General features: G+C 45.2%; 1 protein-coding gene across 2 annotated transcripts in view; it reads right to left on the reverse strand.

The window, feature by feature from the left end:
- Positions 1-10322: 10322 nt before the first annotated feature.
- LOC142572276 (uncharacterized) overlaps positions 10323-24217 on the reverse strand; it is a 63740-nt gene continuing 49845 nt past the window's right edge. For both annotated transcript variants that reach the window (XM_075681258.1, XM_075681259.1), the window contains one exon: positions 10323-13677. In XM_075681258.1, the coding sequence (XP_075537373.1) occupies positions 13481-13677 (197 nt within the window). In that variant the 3' untranslated portion in view covers positions 10323-13480. The remainder of the gene's footprint in view (positions 13678-24217) is intronic.

Here is a 24217-nt window from a genome sequence, read left to right on the forward strand (position 1 = left end):
AATACAAGGCGGAGAGGTTCTTTCTGTTCTAAAAATTCACCTTCACTGTAATCTGACCATTCCTTCCTTTTTGTACAGGCAAAGCGATTGTCTTTCAGGGTGCTAAGATGCTGAAAGGTTGTGAAGAAAGAGCGGTGCCCTGCTTTGATGAAGCAATGAATGTAACTTGTAGAGTATTTGCTATTTAGTGCATCAGCGTCTTATCCCTTCGATAGATGATCACAGTGCCTTGTCAGACGGACGTGACATATGTCACTGCCAAGATACTGTAGATTATGTGCTTTATTGGAAATCCAAAACCTCAGCTGTGCCTTTGGCCACCTACCATACTTGTTCCACCATTTTGGCATGTTCTTATCATTGCTTGAATGTTTATACGGATGGTCATAATGGCTTTACAATCAATATACTTGCACCTTATTGAAGTGGCAGATCAATATTAGCTAGGGGATAGGTGCCTTAGAATGACTTCAGTGTAGCATGATTTAGGTTCTTGGGGTGTCACTGAAGCTGTGCTCACAAATGTTTTGTGAAAATTATTTCTCCCAAACTGAGGCATGCCTCCTCAGCTTGTGTTTTGTGCAACAGCTCGTGTTCTACTTTCCCAAGAACCACATTATCCTATGATTTGATAATCATCCTTTTCATGGATGTAAAGACCATTCCCATAATGCCCCTTGTATGAGGCACGTGCTCAAACTGGTGCAAAACAAAACGTGGTTGAACTGGCAGGACACGTTTCGTTACTCTCTTGCATTTGCCTGCGTCGCCCATTACTGTCTCATCTAGCAAGAATTATCGCACCTCACGAGACACAGCGAGCACAAAAGAAATATCTCTTGCGCAGCTCTGTTGTGATGAATCCACGTAGCATTGTTTTCTTCCAAAGTGGCAGAGGCATGAGCTCTCGTGAAAAAGGCTGTCTACATGTAGTTGATTTACTCAGGCACTTTCCCATCTATTTTGCCAGGTATAATTCATGTTGAAGACTCCTCTGCCATTTGTGTTTTATCACAAATTCGGGACTAACCACAGTCAAGATTATTTGTGAGCTGCAGGACACGTGCTGAATTGTTAAGTACACTTGAACATGTGGTGAAGTCCTATTCTTTTGGAGTCTGTACACTGTATCATCATCATCATCAGCCTGGTTTCGCCCACTGCAGGGCAAAGACCTCTCCCATACTTCTCCAACTACCCCGGTCATGTACTAAATGTGGCCATGTTGTCCCTGAAAACTTCTAATCTCATCCGCCCACCTAACTTTCTGCCGCCCCCTGCTACGCTTCCCTTCCCTTCGAATCCAGTCCGTAACCCTTAATGACCATCGGTTATCTTCCCTTCTCATTACATGTCCTGCCCATGCCCCATTTCTTTTTCTTGATTTCAACTAAGATGCGTCAGGCAGGGAGGTACGATCTCTCCAATGCTATTCACAGCGTGTTTACAGGAGGTATTCAGAGACCTGAATTGGGGATAAGAGTTAATGGAGAATACCTTAGTAACTTGCAATTCGCTGATGATATTGCCTTGCTTAGTAACTCGGGGGACCAACTGCAATGCATGCTCACTGACCTGGAGAGGCAAAGACGAAGGGTGGGTCTAAAAATTAATCTGCAGAAAACTAAAGCAATGTTTAACAGTCTCGGAAGAGAACAGCAGTTTACGATAGGTAGTGAAGCACTGGAAGTGGTAAGGGAATACATCTACTTAGGACAGGTAGTGACTGCGGATCCGGATCATGAGACTGAAATAATCAGAAGAATAAGAATGGGCTGGGGTGTGTTTGGCAGGCATTCTCAGATCATGAACAGCAGGTTAGCATTATCCCTCGAGAGAAAAGTTTATAACAGCTGTGTCTTACCAGTACTCACGTACGGGGCAGAAACATGGAGGCTTATGAAAACGGTTCTACTTAAATTGAGGACGACGCAACGAGCTATGGAAAGAAGAATGATAGGTGTAACGTTAAGGGATAAGAAAAGTGCAGATTGGGTTAGAGAACAAACGCGAGTTAATGATATCTTAGTTGAAATCAAGAAAAAGAAATGGGGGCATGGGCAGGACACGTAATGAGGAGGAAAGATAACCGATGGTCATTAACAGTTACAGAATGGATTCCAAGGGAAGGGAAGTGTAGCAGGGGGCGGCAGAAAGTTAGATGGGCGGATGAGATTAAGAAGTTTACAGGGACAACATGGCCACAATTAGTACATGACCGTGGTAGTTGGAGAAGTATAGGAGAGGCCTTTGCCCCGCAGTGGGCGTAACCAGGCTGATGATGATGATGAAGATGTCATTAACTCGCATTTGTTCCCTCACCCAATCTGCTCTTATCCCTTAACGTTACACCCACCATTCTTCTTTCCATAGCTCTTTGCGTTGTCCTCAATTTTGAGTAGAACCCTTTTCGTAAGCCTCCAGGTTTCTGCCCCGTACGTGAGCACTGATAAGATACAGCTGTTGTGCGCCTTTCTCTTGAGGGATAATGGCAACCTGCCGTTCATGATCTGAGAATGCCTGCCAAAAGCACCCTAGCCCATTCTTTTGATTATTTCACTCTCATGATCCGGATCCACGGTCACTACCTGCTCTAAGTAGATGTATTCCCTTACCACTTCCAGTGCCTCGCTAGCTATCATAAATTGCTGTTCCCTTCCGAGACTGTTAAACATTACTTTAGTTTTTCTGCAGATTAATTTTTAGATCTACCCTTCTGCTTTGCCTCTCCAGGTCAGTGAGCATGCATTGCAATTGGTCCCCTGAGTTACTAAGCAAGGCAATATCATGAGCAAATCGCAAGTTACTAAGGCATTCTCCATTAACTCTTATCCCTGATTCTTCCCAATCCAGGTCTCTGAATACCTCCTGTAAACACACTGTGAATAGCATTGGAGAGATCGTATCTCCCTGCCTGACGCCTTTTTTATTGGGATTTTGTTGCTTTCTTTATGGAGGACAATGGTGGCTGTGCATCCACTATAGATATCTTTCAGTATTTTTACATACGGCTCATCTACACCCTGATTCCGTAATGCCTCCACGACTGCTGAGGTTTTGACTGAATCAAACGCTTTCTAGTAATCAATGAAAGCTACATATAAGGTTTGGTTATATTCTGCACATTTCTCTTTCACCTGATTGATAGTGTGAATATGGTCTATTGTTAAGTAGCCATATGGAATCCTGCCTGGTCCTTTGGTTGACAGAAGTCTAAAGTGTTCCTGATTCTATTTGTGATTATCTTAGTAAATGCTTTGTAGGCAACGTAAACTGATCGGTCTATAATTTTTGAAGTCTTTGGCGTCCCCTTTCTTATGGATTAGAATTACGTTAGCGTTCTTCGAACATTCTGGTACGCTCAAGGTCATGAGGCATTGCATATACAGGGTGGCCAGTTTTTTTAGAACAATCTGCCCACCATCCTTCAACAAATCTGCTGTTACCTGATCCTCCCCAGCTGCCTCCCCCCTTTGCATAGCTCTCAAGGCTTTCTTTCCTTCTTCCGGCGTTACTTGTGGGATTTCAAATTCCTCTATGGTATTCTCTCTTCCAGTATCGTCGTGGGTGCCACTGGTACTGTATAAATTTCTATAGGACTCCTCAGCCACTTGAACTATCTCGTCCATATTAGTAATGATATTGCCGGCTTTGTCTCTTAACGGATACATCTGATTCTTGCCTATTCCTAGTTTCTTCTTCACGGCTTTTAGGCTTCCTCCGTTCCTGAGAGCACGTTCAATTCTATCCATATTATACTTCCTTCTGTCAGCTGTCTTACGCTTGTTGATTGACTTGGAAAGTTCTGCCAGTTCTATTCTAGCTGTAGGGTTAGAGGCTTTCATACATTGGCATTTCTTGATCAGATCTTTCGTCTCCTGCGATAGCTTACTGGTATCTTGTCTTTACCACCGACTTCTGTTGCACACTCCTTAATGATGCCCATAAGATTGTCATTCATTGCTTCAGCACTAAGGTCCTCTTCCTGAGTTAAAGCCAAATACCTGTTCTGTAGCTTGATCCGGAATTCCTCTATTTTCCCTCTTACCGCTAACTCATTGATCGGCCTCTTATGTACCAGTTTCTTCCGTTCCCTCCTCAAGTCTAGGCTAATTCGGGTTCTTACCATCCTATGGTCACTACAGCGCACCTTGCCGAGCACGTCCACATCTTGTATGATGCCAGGGTTAGCGCAGAGTATAAAGTCTATTTCATTTCTAGTCTCGCCATTTTGGCTGCTCCACGTCCACTTTCGGCTACCCGCTTGCGGAAGAAGGTATTCATTATCCGCATATTATTCTGTTCTGCAAGCTCTACTAATAACTCTCCCCTGCTATTCCTAGAGCCTATGCCATATTCCCCCGCTGACTAGTCTCCAGCCTGCTTCTTGCCTACCCTGGCATTGAAGTCGCACTTCAGTATAGTGTATTTTGTTTTGACTTTACCCATCGCTGATTCCTCGTCTTCATAGAAGCTTTCGACTTCCTGGGCTGCTATCTTGTACACGTTCGAAGAGCTGACGTTCGATTTCGCCTCACGCGATTGGACTAGATTGCCCTAGGCCGCGATACCCGCTGTAGTTGCTCAGTGGCTATGGTGTTGGGCTGCTGAGCACGAGGTCACGGGATCAAATCCCGGCCATGGCGGCCTCATATCGATGGGGGCGAAATGCGAAAACACCCGTGTACTTAGAATTAGGTGCACGTTAAAGAACCCCAGGTGGTTGAAATTTCCTGAGTCTTCCACTAGGGCGTGCCTCATAATCGGAAAGTGGTTTTGGCACGTAAAACCCCATAATTTTTGTTTAGGCCGCGATATTGGCGCAGCCTGGACAATCACGCGAGGCGAAATCGAACGTCAGCTTTTCGAACGTGTACAAGATAGCGGTCCTGGTCATCATGACTGAATGTAGGGGCATAGACCTGTACGACCTTCAATTTGTACCTCTTATTAAGTTTCACAGCAAGACCTGCCACCCTCTCGTTAATGCTATGGAATTCCTGTATGTTACCAGCTATATCCTTATTAATCAGCAATCCCACTCCTAGTTCTCGTCTTTCCACTAAGCTCCCGTAGCACAGGACGTGCCCGCTTTTTAGCACTGTATATGCTTCTTTTGTCCTCCTAACTTCTCTGAGCCCTATTATATCCCATTTACTGCCCTCTAATTCCTCCAATAGCACTGCTAGACTCGCCTCACTAGATAACATTCTAGTGTTGCGAGGTTCAGATTCCAATGGCGGCCTGTTCGAACCCTGTACACTGTATACAAACAGCCAAAAAAGAAAATGCAAATATCAGAAAGCAAGTGATTTCGATGTTGAACTCGTTCATAGCTACAGCAGCAAGCCAACACAGCTGACACTGCCACATTCCGAAGAACAATCTTGTGATGCATACATATTCCTCGTCTGCTACACTATTGCCTATTGTGGCGTCTGAGCCACATTGAATCTGTGCCAGGTACAACACACCAAGCGCTAAATATTGCACAATGGTGCAGTGGTTTGTGCATCGTGCTGCAAAGTACACATTGCCACAAAGGTATGAGTTTTTATCAATGGGTGGGCAAAGTTTTGCTTTGTGTATGAAGGCTCTTATTTGACTTCCCACTGTGTTTTGTCAATGTTGGTGTGTACAGTAGAACCTCACTGATACATTCCTGTTTGTTATTTCTCTTGCACTCTAAAGCACTGGTTCCATTTAGTTTCTGCAGAGTCACATGTATTAGCGTCTCTGTAATGTCCAAAAACTGCCGCGGCGTACCACTGACATAGCACGTCTGTCGGCAGTGCCTACGTTGACAATTGCATGTAGCCGCTGAAACAGTCACTTATCAGAAGCTGCAATGTGGCACAGAAGGATTGCCGTCGCCATGTATAGATTATTGCCAGTTGCCAATCTTAACATGGCTTATAAAGTTCAAAGCCAAGCCTAGAGGAGGCGGATGAAGGCTCAAGTGGTTACTACCCCACACCCATGTTGGTAAATGCTGTCGTAACATTCAATAACTTGTGTGGTTACTTCGATTTACAAGGCTGCGTGGAAACTGAAAAGCGGCTTTGAGTGTTTGGAAAGAGGCCGTTATTATTGAAGATTCCATTTAAGTGTGAAATGGAAATTACAAACTTCAGTTAGTGTGGCTCATAGCTACAATGGCTCCAAAAAATGTTTAGCATTAGATCTATGACCACCAGGCAGCAATAACGAACTTTACTGAATAGATTTTTGATAGTTTGTTAGCTTCCTCTTCAGCTCGAAATAACATTTTGTGTGGGAGCAGCTTTATGTCTCGTCAAAAATGCTGCCAAATGCGTTATTGGATGTAGCGTTTTCCTTGATCCTGCATTCTTTTTCCATGGTACCTTTAAAAAATGTGTCAATGGGGTTCTACTGTAGCACAAAACGTGCTGAAATAATGGAACCATTGAATATCATGCTCTTTTTTGCTCTTTTTTTATTAGCAAGTCTGTGTGTATTTGAAATGCCCATAAGCTGACTATATATAACTGCTTTGTCATGATTTATTGCTTGATTATACAAAGTTTGGATGCACTCACTGCTATTACTTGGTTGCTCAAGAGGCCATGGTAAATTAGCCAGTTTGCTGGGCTTGTATTTGTGTCGGCATAAGTAATGCAGTGGCAGTGGTGGGTGAAGTTTTAGAGTGATAACTCTACTACTCAAGGTACAAACCATGAAAATGCCTGGTTCCGTAAATGTCACCTTCGAGCGCAGCCAAGGTCAGACTGAGACTTACACTGCTGGCAGCTGCTGTGTACGTGACGTGGGTGCCCATATTTTGAAAGCGATCTGCGATGTGGACAAAGTGTGCGGTTGCGCAGGCCTTGTCTTCAAAGCGATCTGGGATGCGTATAAAGGGCGCTGAGCGCTGGCAGCTTTGTATGCACTGTGCGTTAGTTCGCTTAGTTCACTTTGAAGCGAGACGCAGCACGAAGGTCAATTTGCTTGCTGACGTGCAATTGGAACCTTTGTTCTGGCACATCTATCTTAAGTTTGTTAGTGCTACATATGGATAGAGTTATACAAGGGCTGTTCTGGACTACTTGGAAAAGTACTGGGCTAGACGAGGCTTTAAGGAAACCACTATTTTATGTGGTTATTGTACGAGGGACATTCCCAAGTAAGTTTTGTCATTTATTTTCACATGGAAGCTTAATTGCCCTAAACAAAGAAATGCACCGTGGCATCATAAACCTTGCACTATTTCATCACACAGTCGCCACCGACAATGAGACATTTGTCATAGCCTGCAATCAGTTTGAAGAAACCACTCTGGTAAAACTCGGTGCCCTGTGATGCAAGGAATTATTGCACTGCCTTGCTGCACCTCAGCATTGTTTTGGAAGTGATGACCCAAAAGTGCAGCTTTCAATGCAGGGAACAGGTGCCCATTCATGCTGGATAACAGCATGCACTTCCATTGGCGACCACGTTGTCGGCACACGTCTGCCATCGTGATTTGTATTTGAGTAACCTCGGGCACGCCGGTCTGCTTCTACTCTCTCTTCTTCGGCGCTCTGTACATGCATCATTCCTCCTGTGCTAACGCTCCTTCTGTCATTGAACCAGCAACGGGCGTGGATTCTTATGGTGACTGTTTCACCTGGTGTACCATCTTCTCTTTAAAAAAAAAAAAATGATGAAACTTACTTTCGGAACGTCCCTTGAATATATGCATCCTCTCCTGTCCTCATCATCTTTCATCACTCTTTTTTTGTACACTTTCCTTTTTCTCCTGTGCAGAGTAGCAGGCCAGATCACACCAGCTTAGGCTGACCTGTCTACCTTTCCTCTAATAAATTCTTTCTCTCTGATAAAAGTGATTCAAGGAATTAACAATTAATGTTAGTGCCCTTGAACAATATCTTGATACAACTTGTGAACAGCAGCATATAAAGGTATTTTGCCATCCAAAGCAAAGTCAAGTTATTGCACCCCCTCTCCACTCTTATATCAAATTTAGATGTATCCTACTGAAAAATGTAACTCACTTTTTGTGAGGCATAAGTAATGGTGATGAAAAGAGTTAGTGCACTTTATTGTTGGTAACTATTGGCCATAAAAATGCAACATGGAATCCAGTTTGTATCTAATGTTGCATTTCATGGAATTTCATATTAAAATGCTGATGAAACATGCTGGTAAATTGGGGTGGTGGGTGACAAGGTGCTTTGCACCCCTCCCGAAGTGTTACTCCAGGTGACCACCTGTTCTGCTTACAGGGCAAAATGCTTTTGCTTGGGATGCAATTTGCAAGGCAACTTAAAGGGCACATCAGTTTAGCTTTCAGTAATGACCTACATTATTTGCCTACTTCCAAATTCTCTGTTTGATGGTATGATTAACTGAAAAGTACGATGAAACCAAGGCTGATGCTTGTGAATACAGGATGTTTTCTCCCTTCCTCAAGCAGCTGCAGATGCGGCAACTAATCTTGCTTACAGTAAACACAATATAGTATGAGGAAGCCAGGCACCAGGAAGATACAAACTGCTTTGCTTTCAGTTTAGTAATGGTTTTATGCAAGCATGAACTGTAACCTGAAAATTAATGGTGCTGTTAGCCTCAGAGCTGAGGCGAGGCCTATCTCTGGCCATTGTTTCAAGCAGAGAAGTGCATGCACAGAATAAATAGCCATATCCAAGATTCACACATTCTTGGCTTTAGATTGTCTGCTTTCAGTAACAGTAATAATTAGTGCAGTTAAAAAGATATCGACATCGGATGTCAAAGCCCATACATCTCTGTTTGGTTTCTATACTTTCGACCAGACGTGAATATTCACTTTGCGGGACACTTCTTTATTTCATCTTAAACCTGTAATGCCCAGCATATTTAATGCCACATTCTCGACTTCAACACTGGTGATAAGCTAGAGAAAGTGCTGAAGCCTTCTAACTAGATTTTTTTCGTACCCAACTTTACAATTATATTGTGGCATATTGTGTGTGACACAAGGCATATTACAGAGTTAATGACTGCAGGTGACCGAAAACTGCAGCGCCTTAAAACGTACGCATCAAGGCAACTTGAATGAGACCCGTTGCTGACGCCCAGTGGCTATGGTGTTGTGCTGCTGAGCAGGAGGTCTTGGGTTTGATTCCCAGTCGCAGCAGGCACATTCTAATGGCAGTGCAATGTAAAAGCAGTAATGGTCCGTGCTTTGCATGCACGTTAAAGACAGGTGGTCGAAATTAATCTGGAACCTCACACTACAGCGTCCCTCATAAACCAATGCGCAGTTCCGTTACATTAAAGCTCACAATGTAATGACTTGAATGATGCCACAAATTAAGGCATGCTGCCAAGACACTTCCATTACAATCTCCAAAAGCTGCTGACACCAGAATCAGATGTCTAAGTGAGAGACGGCAGGCTGGAATGAATTCCAACTGAATCTCTACTGTTGCTTTTTAGGGAACATGCAGCACATTCTTCCATTTGTCTCCGCTAGTGAGTGGTGGCTCCTGTTATTTCACACAGAATGTAAAACAGACTTAATGAATAAAGCAGAAGGGAAGAACCAGTTGGGTGAAGCGGAAACTTGCTCAGAATACTTTGAATTTTGACAGTGTGCGGTGCAACTTGAGGTTTCTGCACCAGCCTGGCCTTTGCTTGTCAGTTGTTTTGAAGTCCCTGTCTGTGTCCACCACCTGGAATTACGAAGCCATCACGCCCGTTTTGTGTTGACTTTGCAACGAACATGGGGGCCCAATGGAGTCGAAACTAAAAGGCCTCAATACATTGTAATTGGGACAAAGTAGTAGTGTGTACTGGAAGGTAATGAAGAAGAAAGAAGGTGCATAGTTTGGAGGCTGGCTGCTGCAATATCGGAACTGAGTGATCCTAGCAGCAACATTCTTTGGTAATAAGTCTCGCTGAACGGAATTGCGGCTTACAGAAGGGATACAATTATTGCACTGAGAGTGACAAATGCTTTATACAGTTGTTTGACAGCTGCCTTTTATGGCAAACTGTGAAACTGTTTATAGTGTTGGGACACATTTTTCTGGATTAGTTTAGCAGAACGTTGTATGCAATCTATATTAATGCTGTAAAATTGAGATTTTTCTGCATGTGTTTAGTACCATGTTTGGTAAAATGGAATGCAGGAGCCATTTTTTCTACAAGGCTTCCATAAAATCATATTTTACACACTTCTCACTATGTGTGTATGTATAGTTTTTCCTCTGTGGTAGTCGTGATGGTAGTGTTTAAGCTCCATCGTGAATTAAGAGTGTTTACATCACTGTCAGCTAACTGTAAAGATTATTTTTTTTCGAAGAAAAGTGTGCATATCTGTTAACGTCACATAGTTTTTTATTGAAATAAAACAATCCTGCTAAATACATCCCAAGGAGAATGTAGCACAGACATTTATGAAAGAACGAGATGCATAAATCTATTTCATGAGAAGTACCCTTTCTTATAATACAGAGAGCACTAGTCACACTGATAGATGTCAACGATTAAGGCAAGGAACAAGAAACATGACTAGTATTTGAGTCTTCTATTGAAAATAGGCTGCACCACTAATAGTGAACTCGCATAAAGCACTCTGCTTAGATGTCTGAATACACAAAGAGACATCAGCACCACCCATTCTTTCTTTGCTTCTAGCCTAAACCCTGACTACTGACTGTGCTATAGTTGATGCTCGCCATTATACACTTGATAAAAGTTAAGTATTCTTCGTTGAGAGTATGGACAGACATTGCTAACTTCAGTGTCACCACTTAATACAGAAGAGCAGCAGCACAGACTCGTCATGAGAAAGAGTTTTTCTAGGAGACAACAGTATTTGCTGTCAGGAGTACAATAGCTACAGGACAGGTACTATTCCAAGAAATACATGTGTAATTGGTATACATGTAGTAATACACATGGAGTTAGCGTTTCCAGAAACGACCCCATCACAGCATGAAAGTTTCAGTCGTTCTTTAGGCAGTTGAAGGCTCACTGTGTCAGCCCTACACATCTTGCATCAGGGGCTTTGCATAATGAATTTAGGATTTCATTTAACATGTTAAGGCGGGCTTGATGGTAATTCTTACAGCACTTTTCACAGTGACACACACGTGGGCTAGAAGAACAGACAGTGAGAGCTCCGACTACCAACAACCTTTATTTCATAAAGGCCACATACTGATATAGGGAGAGCAATCACATGACCTTCACAGACTGAAGTTGTTTACAGGGCAAGAGCGATTAAATAACATTTGCGAAGCACCAGTAGTGAAAGACCTCTGAACATGATTATTGCGTGAAGCATAAGTTGGGACATGACCAAGATACTGCACTTGAAAGCTTAGGTTCCTTACTTGCCAGTGCAATTGATGGAATGCATAGGCACTGAGCTATTGTTGCCTGGCTATCTCCGCAGCTTTGATACTCTCACTTACCAATCTCTGGGTATGTTGATTTAGAATTGTTCTGCTTGCAGATCTGGCATGCAACTACAAGCAATGGACTTCAAATGTGTGAAAGTCTGCAATTACTCTCCATATATAGCCATGTGGTTGCTTGAAGTCGGCGTTCATGTTTATTTCTCATCCCTGTGTCACCTATGCTTCAAAAATACAGTAGGATTTTGTGCTCCAAAAACTATTCCATCACCGGGTTTTATCACTCACTTGTACATGCTACAGCCTAAGCAAAAGAAGGACAAACAAAAAGTTGATATGCATTACAGGTGACTAGGTTCTCATTTTGTAAGTACAGTGATTATGTAATTTAGCAGGCAGACAGTGCTACAGATAACTGATTACGAAGCTCATGGCTGGATCATTTACTAAAGGAAATGGCACATGACATGCAATTATCAACAGATTTTTGCACTAAATTGGAAAAAAAAATTTTCCACAGCACTAGTTGCTTAACGAAATGTAAAGTTACCTCTGTTGCTGTGTCCAGCATAATTATTACATTATCAATCTGCTCAGGCACTTCTTGCATGCAGTCTTACGCTTGTTGAGGACACACCATTGCCTGTGAAAGTTGAGTGCATCAGCATAGAAGTTCACTCTTTATGAGAATGTCTATCGTCTATTTTATTAATTGCTACATTATCTTCATGATAACTACTAGACCAACAGGGGCACTTACTAACAGTTCATCAGAAAGGGCCAGTTTGTATTAACTAAACTCAGCTATAGTATGCCACATAAATGGAAACATAATCTCAAACATCACAGTGTATTTCCATGAAAGTTCACAACCATATCTACACAGAGTTCCTCAATTCTGAAACAGTCATTATCGAAAAGGAAACAAAGAAAACGGTCACATGAGACTGGCTTGTATGATTGCAAGCAAGCTACCATATAATCTCTATACAAGCTTATGTGCAGACATGGTTGGTTGCAAATGATATTCACAAAGATATACTACACACATCTGCAGTAAATAAACATAACCTCCATAATGGGGGTCACACCAGGACAACATATTGTGGCTGTGGATAAAAAAGACAAAGTTGGCCTTCTGAAAGTGGCAGTATTACAGATAGCACAGGCCGCTTTCAGCATTGGTTATTACATCTTTCTTTACGTTTTGCTCGTTGTATGCTGACAATGTGCACAGAACTTGTCAGAATGGGGATTGTCTTTTGGTGAGACTCGGACACATTTTACAGCACTTTTAGTGTTGCATCCGTATGAAACAAGACTGGAGCACATGATCGTTCATGGCAACGGCTGTGGTAAATCCCAGTACCATTCATCTTTGCGACTTTCATGAAGCACTTAATCTGTAAGGCCTGCAGAAAAACATTTATTTGACCTAGTTTTACTTGTGTGCATTTTTGAAAATCTGCGACTGGTTGAAATAACTCAATATGGTGCTGCTTACTCATCCTCTGTAGCATATGCTTAAATGTGTTGCTGACTGCTACGGCAATATTAAACTATTATCTTCCGCTGTTGACAGTATGAGCGTACTCCACACAGGTTCTGAATTGCAATAATCTTGAATTTATGCAATAACAAAAAACTAATTGAAAAATAAGAGCTAGAAAACGCAAAACGGAAAAAGGAAATGTGACACCTTTGTAAGACTAACGTCACACCCGTACATCCGGGACAAGTACTTCAAGGAAAAAAGAAATGTTAGTAAATCCCTTCTCCTTTGCCTGCAGTGGTCACATGCTCATCTGTGAACTGCACTTGCAAACAAAATTCCAAGCTTGCTCGGAACAAAGGTGGAAAGAAAAGAGAAAACAAGGAAGAGTACACTAGCTAGATTCCAGGTTCAAGTAATACGCTTCTACCTCTTCGCGAGTTGTCCACGCTTCATAACCGACGGTGCACAGTGTCAGTCACCGGGTCAGCAGCCAACATGCTGATACGAATGGCTCCTGCCGGTCGCTGGTTACCGCCACGAGCAAGTAAAGGAACAGTGCTGGAGTGAGGGTCTTCTTGGAATGCCACCTCAAGAGCCAGTGCCCTCGCACACGGTTCTACTGGGATTCCATGACCTCTCTGCTGCCGTCGACGGCAGTCTGGTTGTCTGTGTTGGGTCCTCCCTGCGCTCCAGCAGCGGTAGTGAAGTCGGCACCACCCTTACGTGTTGGGATGTAAGACTTGATCTTGCTGAAGAGGCCACCCACGGAGGCCAGCACCGATGGCTGTTCCTCTTGTGTCTCGATGCCCATCTCTGCGAATTTGGAGAGAAGGATTTGAAGAAAAGCACGCGTCCTCACTCTACTTGAGTGACCGCAATGCGGTAGCATTGCTAAATCCTATAATTTGATGATTATCTATCAACGTCCGCACGTCTTCCGCTACCTCGTAATCGTTTGTAAGGTATGACATAATCTACCGCTGCCATCTACGAGTCTACGTGGTCTGTAGTCAACATAATAACAGATTTTTGTAGCGCAGCTCCCAGGTGGCCGTTCCTGCGGTCAGCGTCGTCGACGTAACCGAGCGAACGAGCACAGCGAAGAATGAAAGAGCGAATGTGGAGCGGGATATGAAAGACGCGAGCCGTGAACGGCGGAGACGAATGAGAGCAGCCCCTTCAGTGACGTGCGCGCGGGAACTGTGGGGAGGGGAGGGGGGTATTCTTCAAGTGTCCACCTAGTGGACATGTCCATTTCGTCTGCTGCTGAAGTTATGATTGGCCGTGCTTGGGTACGTGACAGAAGGAAACAGATACTTCAACCAATCAGCACTTCAACAGCAGACAAAATCCAACATGTCCACTAGGCGGAAATACAGAATAGGTCTCCTGGTGCCATGCGGACCCGCTCAACCGCTCGATGCATGCTCACTGGTCTCAGCCGGACCGCTTGTTTCGTTATCGTCTCCTCGCGTCAGATTAAAAAAAAATTAAATTATGGGGTTTTACGTGCCAAAACCACTTTATGATTATGAGGCACGCCGTAGTGGGGGACTCCGGAAGTTTCGACCACCTGGGCTTCTCTAACGTGCACCTAAATCTAAGTACACGGGTGTTTTCGCACCTATCGAAATGCGGCCGCCGTGGCCGGGATTCGATCCCGCGACCTCTTGTTCAGCAGCCCAACACCATAGTCACTGAGCAACCACGGCGGGTTCCTCGCGTCAGATCTCGCTTGTGCTTGTTTGGTTTGCTTGGCTTGGCCTCGTTCGCGCTTGTTTCGATTGTCATAGTTTGCGATTGTTTTGTAATCTGATTGTGTGCGCGACGCGAATCGTGCAGTACTTTCTGAAAGTGACGCGGCACAAGCGATTACACTGGAACCTTCGACGAGTCATGTATAAAAGCCGACGCGCTTGACCCGCAGATCAGATTTTAGAGGACCACCGATTCTGTTACGTGTCCCGCTCAAATTCTTTGCCTCAATGTGATGCGAAACGAAAACACGTATAGAGCTGCGCTCAAATTTCGCTTTAGGGAGTATCGTAATCGTCGGTAATTTTTGTGTTTTTTTGCTTTTAACACATGAAGTACACATGCGAGCTTTTGCTATATAAAACATATATCATGAAGCTATGTAAACTCGCTACACGCTGACCATACATATCGCACAGCATGTAACCACGGGCACATACCTATGCGAACCAGCATTCGGTTAATTACAGCCGCCTATGTACAAAGAACACAAGGTAGTCAAGAGCATAGCGCGATCCAGCGCGCCAGCCGCACACGCGCTTTTCGACGTCACAACTTTCTGCCGCCTCCTCCTTCCTCGATCCATCGCTCTCACCCTCCAGTCACCCACAAGAGTTCGGCGGGATTTTCGCGGCGCGGGCTGCTTTCCCAGAGCGATTCACCCCTAAAGGAAGCCGAATGTCAGGCCGGGGGAACGCCTGTGCCCATTTAGGATAACCTGTGGGTAACCGGCGGCCGCGGGGTTTCGAACCCACGGCCTCCCGCAGCCGAGGCGGACACTCTACCACGAGGCCACGGCTGCGGTCCCGCCGGTAGTTTGGCGCCTACATCCGGTGACCGTCCCGAAAGGTGCTTAGCCGCCTCTTTTTCCTTATATATATATATATATATATATATATATATATATATATATATATATATATATTCTTTTTTTGCATCGTAAGCCAAACGGACGATCGTGTACCCTGTATGCACCAGGCTAGCCAATCATGAAATAACACTGCGGACATCGCCTGAAAACTGTTGCGCGCACTAGCGCCGCGCAAGGAATATGTCTGCTGCTATGCACAGTTACAAAGTTGGGTGTGTGTGTGGTACACTCGCGACGGGCTTCAGAAGCTGTCCATGTAGTTCCGCTAGCTAACATTAGTCAAAGCTGGCTTCTCCGCAACAAGAAACCTTGTGCGGCAAAGCCCGCCATCTACAAAGAGAGCCTTCGTTTTGCAGGCGATAGCCTGCGTATTATTAAAAATATTTCTACGTGACTCAGCACGCTAGCTTGGAAACGGTAAGCAAATAGTGAAAGCCATCAACCGATGCTGAACCTGAGCCGTAAGAGGACGTAATGCGTCGGGGCATAAGATCCAATGGCGAGAATTGACCGCAGTGTCCAGCACCGGCAAACGGGGCATGGATGGTGAAGAAAGGCGCATGCGAAAACAGACATGGTTCTGCATTACTAGAAACAGCTAGCGTGCAGTTATAGATTACAGCAATGAACCCTGGAATTGTAATTTCAGGGGAAAAACAAAGAGAAACAGTCTCCGCCGTCAACTTCTATGGGGCCCGGAATACATCTTTAATATTCCTAGGGTGCCTCGATGCCAGATATGTGGTATTGAGGCACTCTGAATATTCCAGAAGTGAAAGCAGCTTAACTTTCACGTGAAGGTGTGCATTCTAATCTTTAATTGCATTCAAGTGTCACATGAATCACTACTTCCTTCGTGAAAGGAACCAAGGCTGTATTAACCTGAACAATAATTAGCTGTTACTCATAACAGTGATATGATCCATTGTTTTTAGCCTCTACTACACTGTACGTTGATGGTCATATGGGATTACAGTGACTGCACGCACAACCAAGACACGGGAAGCCATGCAGTGGAGTGACGCACATATGCAGGAGTGTTCGCGTAGTGCGTGGTTTGACTGCTTGTACATTGAGCCATATATGAAACGTAATCGCTGCGAACGGATACACTTTGCAGAATGCGCACTGCGTGAATCTGCCACCGGGCAACAGCCCCCAGGTAGTCGGGTCACGTTGTGTGTGACATGCATGCATGGCGGTTTATAAGAGAAGCCTGTACACCGTGACTCTCTCTGGCGACGGTCTTGAATAAATTGCCTAAAGAGAGCGCGAATGGTCGCTCACGGTTTTTGTCGCGTTTCATTCTTCACCGAGGCACTGTGTCTTCCACAGCAGCGCACAGGACTAGTAAGACAAAGTACACAGCGCTCTATTCACAGGCAAAGCGAATGAAATTAAACCGACGGGCGTTAACGGTAGCTGGTCGCGAAAGAAAGGTAGCCGTCGAGCACACGGGCGAACATGCATGGACACACCTAAGTTCCAGACGAGTCGCGGCTGCCTCGCCACGAGCTCGAGCGCAAAAAAAAAAAAAAAAAAAGGAACCGGCACGCGACGCTATATTTAGTGCCTCACGCAGACGCGCGCGAGAGCGCCGATGTCACGGCCACGTGGCCCGCAGCTTCACGTTACTGGTCGCTTCTTGGTGAAGGAGACTGCGGGAGGCCGCTCACCCTTGCCCGCCACTCCGGCGTTCGTTACATAAATATGCGTCCCCGGTGCGTAAAAATGGCATGCAGCAGGCGTGGCAGGCGGTCCCGAGTGAGAAACTGCAGCTTACCAACGTCGCTAGAACGAGCAGATGAGTAATTCTGTTCTGCCAGCGCTATACTAATCTACTGGGCCGAAACATGGATATATAAGAAAGTTGAAATGACCGCCCAACGATCGACAAAGACGACAGTGCACTAGAGACAAAACACGGGTAGGCGATATTATAGATAATAGGAAGAGTGTGGAGTTGGTGTGGGTCGTGCCATGCGTAGTGAAACCAACTGCCTCGTAGTCAGTTAAAATAAGTGACATAATGGATGCCAATTAGATGGGAAACCCAGTGAAGTGTGGGATAGAATTAGGCACAGCGACGAGGAGACCCGCAGCCATAGAGTTACGCAAGACGAACCTATATACAGTAAATACTCGTTATAACCAAATCGCTTTATTCGATATATCGCTTTACTCGAATTATTTTGCGGACCCGACAGCAGAGCGTGTATTTCGGATCAAATTATTCGAAGTGCAGTAGCACCGGACTCCGTTTAGTAGGATGCGCGAAGCGGGAAATCCGCATGGGACCGCTTTGGTGCAGCATACATGGTGACACTCTGCGTTTCTTCGTGCTAACCTGCCGAGACAAAGAGCGTTGCCGAGGTCATACCGCCACGTGGTGGCGGCTCCTTGTGACTAACCAATTGTATCACGTAATGATAACCGACAGACGAGGCAGATGTTCGCGGACGTCAGAGCGACTTTGTTTCAATGAACTCGCAGGCTGTTGAAGCGTAACACATTCCGCGTTGCTACGACTCTTATAGCTACTGCGCTTTTAACGAAACCGTTTATAACAAATAAAATTTTCTGTTTCGATGAACTGTGTGTGTGTGTGCGGGGGGGGGGGGGTGAGGGTTTACTGTAACTGGATATTCCTTGGATTTCTCCGTCGCGCAGTGTACTTAAAATATGCTAATGATTAGGATGCACTACGGTCATAGCGTTAACACAGAACACTACTTCAGCTTCTGCTTTATTTTAAGAGTATGGATTAGTTAACACCTCATACGTTGCAGTGACACTGGTCCAAATTGTAAACACAGCCGCGTACCAGAAGCACTTGTACACGTGTTCTGCGTTTGACCCTAGTACGCGCGAGAATGGCAGAATCTGCAGTCTCTCCGATCGCACACTTTGATAGCAGTCCACCACTATGATTACTTATTTTGGGTCGTTAGCCTGACGCAAACAGCTCAGCTGCGATAATAAGGGCTGCTCTAGCCTTCTTACAAGCTACTGAACTAGATACACGGCTTAAGAGATGCCGAAACGTATAGTGGACTTGTATATAGTCACTTCTTCCTCATCGTAACGCATCTTCTTCCACGTAGTCCCACGTGTGTGCTGCTTCGTTCTCGTGTGTGCCTTTCTAACACTTATAGCGTAGCTTTCACGATATCGGACCAACTAGCCTCATTTCTTGCTTTCCTGGAAATGACTACTTCATCTTTCTTTCTCTCTATCTGAACTAGCTCGGCAAGTTGTTCTACGTTCATGCTTAAAACCGAACAAGGCAACACGACACTGCGTGTAGCTATTTTTTTTTCACCTTTTTATCCTTTCGTGCTATATTTACGTGAAGCATTACTCAGTTTCAATCGGTTCTGATGTCCCGAGGCGGAACATGGACTGATAGAGAAGCCGCAGTGGTAGGGGTGAAGAGTAAATTAAAACGACTTAGTTTCCTCAAACGTGCACCGAAATCCGAGTACATGCTGCGTTTTGCATGCCGCGCCCAACTAAGCGCGGATGTGAGTCGCTAAGCAAAGGCTCTTAAAGGGATGCTGAAGAGAAAACTTATTGCACCTGTATTAGTAAATTACCCTTCTAAAATTTTACTCTTACCGCGAGAAGACGCTTGGTAAGCCAGGGAAGGCAACACAGGTGGCGACGGCGCCTTGGGTTTACCACGCCAATTAGCCGTGACGTCGTGCATTTTCACACAGCCTCTGCTGAGGCCTATAGTTAAAACGGTAATCGGTAAAAATTGGCAACATTGTGTTCCAAAAGAACCAAAGAACAAACATGGCAAGTTTCCGGAACTTTTACTCAGCCGACTCGGCCCACATAAAAAAAAAATAAGAAAAACCGTTGAAATCCGTGACGTCAGATCGAAGTTCGAGCGCGGGTTTCTGGCGCGAATTAAAATGACCTTCATTTTCTCTTCGAATAATCAGTTTATTATCGCGAAGTTCACAAAAATAGAGTTTTCAAAGAATACTTTATCAGTGTGAACTGATGTCGTGTTTCTCTTTAGTGTCCCCTTAACACATAAAGTAAGCGATCAACATTCTCTCACTAGTTAATTAATTCATTCATTCATTGGCCGCTAAGCACCGCAGCTTTCTGTTACTCTGTTTATAATAATGTAACGTCGCAGCTATCACAACCCATACCGACATATTAAGACTCGTATTCTCCCAGCCGATCCTTATGTCCTCAGGTGTCGAGAGTGCACCCGAAATTTCACAAACAGCATATTTTTTAACTATTAGATACGAAACCTGCCACAATACGGCTCGGCTACAATATGATGCCGTAGGCCGCTCGGTGCTCAATGTTCGTGGCACTCAAACTTGTACCACGAACCAACCAGCGTATACGGTGCCTTACACAGCGTGCTGTTCCGCATGCATGGTTCAAGGCGTGATGCGCGCATTCGGTGAATGAAAGTGGAGATAGAACGGCGTCAGAGGCATTGCGAAGGCCTGACGTTAGGACCTATCTCTTTTCTTTTTTTTCTTTTCCCTCCAGGCCGCGTGCTGTCTTTGGGGCAAGCGTCTCCGTGTTGTTATGGGCGGCTGCCTATATACGTCGTGATGTCACGGTACAGGTTCCCGTGCACATGTGTTGGCTGAGCTCGCTTCTGCCAGTGCGGTGCGCACACGAAGCGACAGACGTAGTGTCTCAGAGACTTTGCGGAACGAACTTATCATAAGTGAGGAGTGAACAGGGACGATGCAAACAGATCACTAAAGTTCATTAGTATACTATACAAATTTTCTGAGAGACGCCGTGCAGAACACTGCAGACCAGTTTTGACCGGCTGGAGTTCTCTAACTGCAGTTCACAAACGATTTCGCGTAGCCCCCCCCCTCCCCCCCCCCCATGCATACGTATGGCTGGGTACACTATGGCAGGAAATCTATGTCGGGGCCTTGTGCTCGCCCACAGAATGTCGTAGTGGCATGACCGCACACTGTATGACAGAATGACAAATTGCATGACTGGATTACACTTTATACTTCCCCGCGCGAGAATGAATCAAACTTAAGAAAGACCTCACGACACTGCACTCCCTTTCCACCCCCCCTCACTAAAGAAACACACAAAAAAAAAAACACACAGAAAATTACAAGATATTCGTTTGCACATTATAAGGTTGGGTTTCATGTTTTCAAAAATGGTGTACTGCGCGTGCTGTCTGGTGTCAAAGGCCTAGTCAGGTGGCTTTTAGTGCCGCCTTTTGCCTTGGCACCAAGACAAACCGCTCTTGAGCGTTGTTTTGTCAATAAACAAATAAACAAACAAACAAAGCATTGAGATTGACTATGAGAGACGCCCAATAGGGGGAGGCCACCGGTTAAATTGTTTTGCGCACCCAAAGCTTGGTTTTGGTACACGTGCATTTATGCATGTTGCACCCCCCCCCCCCCCCCCCCACACACACACACATAGGAATGCAGACAGCGCGGATGAGAACACAACCCACGACTTGGACAGCGCAGTAGCAGGACGCCACGGCCGCTGATCCACCACGGCCCGGCCGTTGAAGTTCAACGCATAGCATCCTGTCTTATAAACGATGTTAATTCACACCGCCTGGTTTTTTAAAATAAATTTGCCTTCGTGCTGACAACTACGGCATCAAATGAATACAGCGAGAAAAGCGGTGGTGCCGAGCTTCATATCCACCGGACCAGGAAGAGTTCCTTAGAAACGTTCGTAGCTTGTGCTGAAAAAAAAAATAATATCGTAGACGCATTGCTTTCAGCTTCGTGCTGCATTCAGCTGAACGTCAATCCCTTCTTTCACGAACGAAGACAATGAGGCGCGGTAGAAGCACTGTCTTATACCCGCTAAACGCCTACTTTATGCAAGAAATCTGCTAAGTTCACCGAGCCAATGATCGCGCTGTCAAATTTCGCCGAGCCGTATACAAAAGCTTGCTATCCGCCGTGGTGACTTATAGCGGTTATAGGGCGTTGCGCTGCTAATCACGAAGTCGCGGCTTCAGTACCCGGCCGCATTTCGACGGGAGCGAAATGCAAAAAGAAGCGCTGGTGCACTTAGATTTTGGTGCACGTTTAAAGAATCCGGAGTCAAAATTATTCGAAGTCCCCCACGACGGCGTGCACCTCGATCGCAATCAGATCGTAGTGTTGGCACGTAAGAAAGCCGGAAGAATTTATTATTATTTTTTAAATACTCGCTGCTTGTATGGTCTACCACGCCGAATATACGCTGATGCGACACGTTACAAGATATTTCGACAGCTGAGGGCACGCGGTCGCACAGTGCACTCAAGAGTGCGTCATGCCGGGCATGGAAAGCCCGGCACGATGAGTAAACGAACTAGAAATTCGAAAAAAAGCCCCGAAGTAATGGTCAGGAAAACCAACGCGCATCGAACACGCTCTTCCGTAGCCGCGTTTGCGTGAATGCGATAGTGGCGCATCGCATGCCACGAACTTTTAGCGGTGATGCGCTATAGGAAGGAAAATCTCATTAACGCTCTGAAGAGGGTATATCGAGATCGGTAAATCGTCTCGCGCGGTGAACCTAAAAAAAAAAAAAAATGAACGCTGGCTTATCGCATCGCGTTGGGGAACAAAATTGAGGCGTCTGGCGGCGTGTTCTCTGAACTGAAACGCGCTCGCCGGCAACAAGATTCCGGATTCTTTCAGACGAAGGGGGGGATGCGTAAACACTGTCGTACGTTAATACCGCGTGATGCCCTAGAAAATGCGATACGCTACAGTCGCGTTCATTTAAACGCGGCTCATAACCTTCGGGTGTGAAAGTTGGCAGCGCTTTCTTTCCCTGCCCGCCTTGGTCGGATATTCGATTCCCATATTCCGTGATAACCATAGCACAACATATAGCTTAACCAGGTCGTCGCAAATCTGCGTCCCGCACTAGGCTTCACGTATAAGCTCCATGTAGAATTTGTTCGCTGTAAGCGAGTTCGCCGTGTAAGTGGAGACGTTACAAGTAGGCTCGCGCGAAATTCTTGTCCATAATTTATCTCGAAAGTCGTACGCGCCGCAACCCGCATTCGGAATAAACGGCGCGCGGCACTTTTATAAGCTCTTTAAGAGATAACCGTTACCAGCAACGTCTATCGATCTGCCCCCGTTCCTTTCCGCGGATCATCTCTCGCATCGATTATTACTGAGTGTGCACATCGAGCTGCGCGCGCAAGAAAAGAAAAAAAAAAGGAGCGAAAAAGATAGACGAAAGGCAAATCCGTTTGCAAGCGGAGATCAATATCGGTATGCATTCGCGAACGTCAGCAAATAGCGTTTCAGATTCCATACATTTGGACGCACAAGGGGGTGCCAAAGCACGGCCCTGCGCCTACTCTTTAGTGCTGCATGCTGTCCAGCTTTAATATGAGAGTTGCCGTTCTATTCGAACGACGCCGTTAGTTCGAGATAATCCAGTCCTCGACATCACGCTATCTTTTTTCTTCTGTCCGGTGCACTGCGCTGCATGATGTAGAGAAACGGAACGCGTGGCGCGCTGGTATTTAACGACAAACAAACCGTATTTATGGGAAGTGGACAAAGTGAACCGTGGGATCATGTGATAGTGTGAGCTAGATCAAATGGTTTTCCTTGCCCCCTTGCTCTCTCTGTCGTTTCATATCTTCAGCCCGACAGCAGTTAGAGATACTTTCGGGCTCGGCTTATCCGTTGAGGCCATGAGATATATTCGGGATTCGCCCACCAATTCCTACGAATCAGCGCACTGAATAAGCTTAGCGCACTGAATAAGCTTAACAGAGGCGTCCGGATGCCCTCGGTCAACTTCGCGCAAGTCAAACCGGGTTGGTGTACACACAAAGCAGTTGGCACGCAATGGCTATGGCGGTGCCAAAGAACAAGCCAGCTTTGCTATAATGGACGTAATAGCGGATGTGATCTGTCGGTTACCAAAAGTTCATGGAAATGAACGAAACTTTTTGTGAATTCCGCACAAGAAGGCGGAACGCGCAGCTTGAAGAGCCCGAAATTCAGTCGTAAATAATTCCAACATGGAGGCTTGTCGCAAGAGGTCGGTCTCTCTCTCTCTCTCACACACACACACACACACACACACACACACACACACACACACACACACACACACACACACACACACACACACACACACACACACACACACACACACACACACACACACACACACACACACACACACACACACACACACACACACACACACACACACACACACACAAGAAAAAAATCTGGACTGCTCAGTTTGATTTTTGGCTTTTGTATGTCAACGATATACATCGCGGCTTTACTCTCGACGGTATACGTAAGCAAAGACGGCGAATGACCTTTCTCTTGTATTTGGACGAAACTGCACGGACTAACATCACCTCGACAACGCACATTTTAAGATATTCTGAGAGTTTGACGTGCACGTGCGCGATTTAACTTGTAGTTAACTTGGTGAAGACGCTCCATGTAAGGCCAATACAAAGATGCAATATATATATATATATATATATATATATATATATATATATATATATATATATATATACATATACACACACATATGTCGTGGCTGGTCTGGCATCAACGTCTGAAGTGGCCATACCTATGGCTAAGGACCTTATAGCTATGGAGTCATAGCAGCACCTGTTCAATTCATCAGCCAGCATATGGCGGAGATTAAGAAGCAAATACCGAGCGGCCTGGATTTGAACGTGCGCAT

This window comes from Dermacentor variabilis, chromosome 2 (assembly GCF_050947875.1).
Source record: "Dermacentor variabilis isolate Ectoservices chromosome 2, ASM5094787v1, whole genome shotgun sequence".
NCBI lineage: Eukaryota > Metazoa > Arthropoda > Arachnida > Ixodida > Ixodidae > Dermacentor > Dermacentor variabilis.